The 6,000-nt window shown below is 44.9% G+C and overlaps 1 protein-coding gene across 2 annotated transcripts in view; it reads left to right on the top strand.

Moving 5' to 3' along the window:
- The first annotated feature begins 846 nt into the window (after positions 1-846).
- Positions 847-6,000, top strand: part of KITLG (KIT ligand) — a 97,123-nt gene continuing 91,969 nt past the window's right edge. Inside the window, exon 1 of one of the 2 annotated variants that reach the window (XM_043880830.1) lies at positions 847-1,063. In XM_043880830.1, the coding sequence (XP_043736765.1) occupies positions 1,049-1,063 (15 nt within the window). In that variant the 5' untranslated portion in view covers positions 847-1,048. The remainder of the gene's footprint in view (positions 1,064-6,000) is intronic. The other variant, XM_043880828.1, reaches the window with a different exon arrangement.

Below are 6,000 nucleotides of genomic sequence, written 5' to 3'. Positions count from 1 at the left end.
ATGACAAGACCTGTATAATAGATTTGTGGAGAGGATCTAAGTGAGATAATCGCTATAAAGTACTAACACTTTACAGGCACAGCGCCTGGCATGTAATTAAGTGCATCACACAGTGGTTTTAGCTATTATTGGTGCTGCATTATCTGACTCCAAAACCTTCTCCAACAACAGAAAGTACAGGTTTCAAAACTGCCTGGTTCTATGGCCTGCCTGCTACCTACTGCTTCTCTTTCCATCTAAATTTCTAAAGCAGCAGCCGTAAATCACTCTGGAAACAGCATCTCCCTTAGCAACATTCAACTCTGAATCAACAATCATTTCGATGATTAAATATCCATTCACTAATTATTTTAAAAAAATGGAGTGGGACAATGGCCTAACTATATAGATCCTAATTAAGCTTTAAACATTTTTTCCCTAAAGCAGGACGAGGTGAATTCTTCGCTAGGCCCCCAGTGACCCCTCCCGCCCCGCCTCTGCAGTAGAGAAGGAACTGCCAGCCCTCGCCCAAGCTCAAGGTTTCTCTTGAGTCCCCCGGCCGTGCCAGGCTAAGGAGCAGATCAGAGACTCTCCGCGCCCGGCGCGCAGCGTGAGTGGCGGCTGCAGCGTGTTCACCTTCGTCCTAGGCGCCCCCGCGCCCCAGTGGTCTCCCAGCCTTGCGCGCACCGGCCCCCCAGCGCCGGAACGCGCTTTGCTTGATCTGTCCAACTTCTGGTGCTCCAGCCGCCCTCCAGGGTCTGCCCTCCCGCTCCCCTGCCCCAGCCCGGGCTTGCTTCCCCGGGGCTCCGGAAGGGAAGGAGGCGTGTCCGGAGTAGGCGGGCGGGAGCCGTATAAAAGTGCTGGCGGCTCGTCGGCCAGGGCTTCGCTCACCGCCTCGCGCCGGGACGGGGATCGCCGCGCCAACACGGGCAGTGGAGAGGGCGTTGCGCTCGGGCTCAATGCGTGGACTATCTGCAGCCGCTGCCCATGCAGTATGCCGGAGCTCCAGAACAGCTAAAAGGAGTTGCCACACCGCTGCTTGGGCTGGATCACAGCGCTGCCTTTCCTTATGAAGAAGACACAAGTAAGTAGGGCGCGCCCGGGAGCTCGCCAGCTCTCCAAGAAAAACCGTGCCCGGAGGCCGGCGCGTCCCGGCCGCAGCTGCCCGGGCGTGCGGGGCTGTGCCTGCCGGACTAGCCTGGAGGCTGCGGGGGAGGCGGGCGCGGCTCGCGAGCCCCAGCCGCCTGGCCCGGGTGAGCCTGGAGAGGAGGAGTGGAAGGGATGAGAGGGAGCGGGCATCAAGTTTGGAGCCATAGCCCGTAAGTTGGGAGCTGTCAGTCGGGAGCCGGCAATTCCTGTAAGACAGTAGGATCTGTGCTTTGGCCGGAGAGTTGAAGTTATTCCAGAAAGGCATGTCCTTGCACGGGAGACATTTTCCCATGGATTTCGGGAAGGTTACACAACAGTTCCCCCACGCGCCACGCTCGATCACTCGCGTACTCAGATTTTTGTGTGGCTCCGGGGTGGGTGCCGGCCTCGTGCGGACTCCGGTGCAGCCGCGGGAACCGAGCCAACCCCGAGGTCCTTATTCGCCGCGCTCAGCTGGGCGGAGAACCTGCCCCAGCAGCCGGGGAAAAACTTGGCTCCCGCGGCGTCTGCCAGTTTTGCGGCTCCAGGCGAGCTCTAGATAGGGTAATACCTCCACGTTGCACCCACTTTCTTCCATTACAGAAGAGAAAAAGTTGTGTGTGTGTGTGCGCGCGTGCGTGTTTTAATGGGCACCTCTGGTGGTAGTTACGGAGGTAATTCCCAGTGCTGCAAATTTTGCGTTATGCACAAGAAGCACGGAAGGTAGAGCACCGTCCAGGGATACAATTAGTTGGGTTTTTTTTTTTTTTTTCTTTTTTTCCCTTTCTTTCCTTGTAGCAGATATCTCTGGCTTGTCCTTGATAAAGGGCCGGCGCGGCACTCCCATCCACAGTTCTTTTCGCCAGGTCTCACCTCTTCTTACTTCTCCCCTTAGGAATTTTTCTGTTAATCTGCTGCGGGTTGGGTAAGGCTGCCCTCTCACCCCCCAGAGGTTCTGTCGGAGATTGCAATTCTTGAAACGTGTCGAAGGGGTGGAAGTGGCGGGTGAAAAGATTGTACACGTCTTCAGTTTAGAATGTGCTGAAAATGCTTTATTTAATGATACATTGAGTGTCACATTTTCAATAGACGTCTAGATCTGGAAAGGGTACCACGCATTCCGAAGGGAGTAGAAAGACCCGAACCCATTACACTGTGTGGAAGAGGGCAGCGGTTTGGGACTTGGCCTGGCAGAAAGGGTTGTGTAGTCTCTAGGGCAGCTGCCCGAGGCGGAGGAGGGGAGCGCAGCGCAGGTTTCTCTCTTGCAAGCAGGTTAGTTTATAGGCAGAGCACCTGGGATCACCGCAGCGGGCTGTTGAAATGCAAATGTGGAAGACTGGCAACAGAAGTTTTAAAGTAATTGCTTGACTTATACATGCTTTCTGCTGTGTGAAATTAATAAGCATGGGCGGGGAACCAATTCTTTGTTACAGTAGCATCTGCTCACATGAATGGCAGTAGTGAGATCAGGGTGGAGAACCCTGCTACCTTACAGATCAGGAAAAGAGCCTAAACCTTCCTATTTAAACACGATCTCTGGAGACAGATCAGGTTAATGACCAACAATCTAAAGGTGGGGGTGGAGGGGGCGTATGGGACCGTACTATCAAGTCAACTTAGACTCTGTAGGATTGATGATCCTTGCACCCTTGCTTGCTTTGCAAAACAAACGGTGAGCTCTGTAATCTCCTTTCTCACTTTGATTAAATAGCTGTGTAAATCGGATTACATGGAATAATTCCATTGAAAGCTAGAAAGAGGTCGAACTAGCCTGAAACTCCTTGGTGGTGGTGAATCAGTACTGCTGACCAGGGACGTTGGAGACAGGGAAGTATTTTAGAAATGTGACCTGCTCAGGCTGAGTAAAAGTGCAAGCCCTTTGGGGGAACTTGCTGATGCTGAAGGGCTGGAGGCAAAGGAGGGCAGTACCCTTGGTGAATGAAGGCATTCATTGCCTGGGATTTAATGACCTTCAAGGTTTCCTTTAAGGATACTTCTAGCAATTCCACATTCTTGCCACTGAAGAAGGAGACCCTGGAAATAACATGAAATCAATGAAGTAAGCAGTGGAAATGGGGGAGGGTGCGTAGGTCCTCATTCATATTGTTAGATTTTCTAATCCAAAAGTTACAAAGAAATTTCCTAGTGCAACTCTGTATGGAGGGAAAGTAGCATAAGGTAATCTGGCATTAAGAGATGAGATCAATTGTTCCAGTCAATCTAATGTTATACTCGAAAGGGTGGAATAGCTATTAATATTCAGTAGTTGAAATAGTCATTTATAAAGATGGAATCAATTCCAAGTTCTGTTATAAAGCAAATAGTTGTGTACCCTTCCATTACCCAAGATATAAAATGAGAAATTAATAATAATATACTTGAATTATGTAGCTCTCCAAGAATCACAGGGACACCAGGCATTCTTGCCTTATAGTCAAGCTAAATAAATGTGGAAATTCCACCAACAACCACTTGGGGTGTGAAAAAACGATTCTTTCATTTATTTAGCACATGCGACGGACCAGCAGATGGGCAATAATTACACGGCAGGAGTCGTGAGAAGCAATTTGAACGGTTAAGTTTTAATCACAAGTCTACAGAAATGAACGTGTTTTGCATTTTTCAGATCTCTGGATGTATTTTATCCTTATTGTGTGGTTTTACGGTTTCTGAAGGGAATTGTGTCTCTGGCTTAGAACATCTATATTCAGCGTATAATAACAATTGGACATCTTAATTTGCAAGACCAATTAGAAAAGTGCTATCAGTTTAACAGGGCTGATGCCATGTTTGTTGATGTACTTATATTTTAGTTTTCAGATGGTTTGTGAGAGTTTTCACAACTGCTGTCGGGTTTAGAAATATGAAGATAGGAAAATTGCATCTGGCAAATGGTGTAGAAAAGACCACATTAGGCACACATTAGTTCTCAGAAGAAGCAAATAGAATGATTATTAGCTTTTGTTTTTCCAAAGATGCCCCCCTCCTTTTTTTTGTCTGTGTGAAGCTTGTCATCTGGGTGATGATACAAGGTTATAGAAAAATTTAACATTTATGAAAAGAGCATTTTTTAAATCTTGCCCTTAGAAATCACTCCATTTGGAATCTGTGCTTTGAACACTCCTAATTTATGTAGCTTTTAATTGATACATTCTGCCAAAACTTTGAAACTCAAGTGCTAAATCGATTACGTTTAACATAAAACAAGGAAAATAACCATATGTAAATCTGAAGGCCTGAGCCAAACCAATTAAAATTGCCAAATTTTATTTATATCTAACTGCTGATTTGGAGATAGCAAATTGTGAGCCACATTTATTCTATAATGATAGGTGATTGAAATCTTTTCATCACCATCAATAATGTGAAAAAGAATAAATTCTTCCCCAAGTAGTTAGTCTGAATATGCGAGGTTCTTGCATGGTCTGGCAAGCCCCACTCCATGTGCCCTTCCCCATCCATGTCCAGGGAACACCTAAAAATAGTGAAGAGATCTTAAACTTTAGCTTTTCAAGACTGATTCTAATTCCTCTTTTACCACTGGTGAGAAAAAATGACTAGGCACGTGGCTTAACATCTTGGGATTTCCATTTTGTAATCTGTACAATGATTATCAAATAGTTATAAAGATTTGTAAGGATTAAATGAGATTTTATGTATCCCAGCACAGTGGCTTGCTGTGGTTACAGTCTAAATTTATTATCCCTAGAAGAAAGTTGCCTCCCGGCTCTCTTAATAGCCAGAGATAAAACTAGCTTTTGCAGGTAAATGATGCTTAACCATCAAAGCATAGAGACCAAATTTTCATAATCTGGATCTGTGGATTCAACTTTATAGGCTGATATGTGTCTGTACTCATCAAATCAAGAATGTGTGAAAAGAAAGGCTATCCATGGCATGGGAGATGCTAAATTCTTAAAAATATTTTCTTTAAAAGTGAAAATGAGAGAGTGAAAATAGAAAAAGGAAATATTATCACTATCTCTGATTCACTTTCATATTTCTGCACTCTCGCTTTCTGAGTCCCCCTAGTATGAAATCTGAGGATTTATGTTATTTCGTTTTAGACTAAAGGGACTGGGTCAGCTTCTTGTCCTTGATGTTCTTGAACTTGCTCTTCTGAGTGAGGACAAGCATTCATGTCTGCAGGGTTCTTTATTGTCTTTACCAGGCAACAGGCGGTGACATTTTTTTTTTTTTCCAATTATGCAATTTTGGGAGATTTTTTTCCCCCCCTTGATTACCTTAACATTCCCTTTCTTAAATTAGGGTAAGGCATTTGGATATAAATCTGTCAGAATTGATCTTTTATCTTTGTTTTCTAGTACATGAATCATGAGCAGCTGCAGGAGATGTCTTTTCGGTGTTAGTCACCTGTGTAGTCAGAACAATTTAGAAAACAAATTGAAGGGACACCAGGATGCTTTTCTAATATATGCTGCTTTCAGGATTATTTTGTTTGGACTTTGTCTCATAGAAACCATTGACTTTAGCCTTACTGATTTATAGATGCAGTGAGATGCTTTTGCCTTTTCACTTAATTATGGGCATGCTAAAATTGTTTACTAGGAGTGGGAGAGAATTGTCATTATCTATCTCTACCTATTTTCTTCTGTCCAGAAAAATGGGGATGATGGGGGGAATGTGATTTTCTTATAATTAGGCCTCAGGGACCTTTTTCTAAAATCACGATGTGTGTCAGGAAGACTGTCCTTTATATAACTCTCTTTGTCTTTTGACTATATTTTCCTATTTTTCTAGGTTGCTGCATTGACTTGGTTATTAGGGGCTGGAGTTCTTTTTTAGCACAGATACTATATGACTTTGGGAAGGCGTTTGAATCTCTCTGGACCTCAGTTTCTTCTACTGTAAAATGAAAAAGTAGGACTAGGT

The sequence above is a fragment of the Cervus elaphus genome, chromosome 3 (genome assembly GCF_910594005.1).
Source record: "Cervus elaphus chromosome 3, mCerEla1.1, whole genome shotgun sequence".
NCBI lineage: Eukaryota > Metazoa > Chordata > Mammalia > Artiodactyla > Cervidae > Cervus > Cervus elaphus.
The sequence above is the reverse complement of the archived record's forward strand: the minus strand, read 5'-3'. Positions and strand labels throughout refer to the sequence as shown.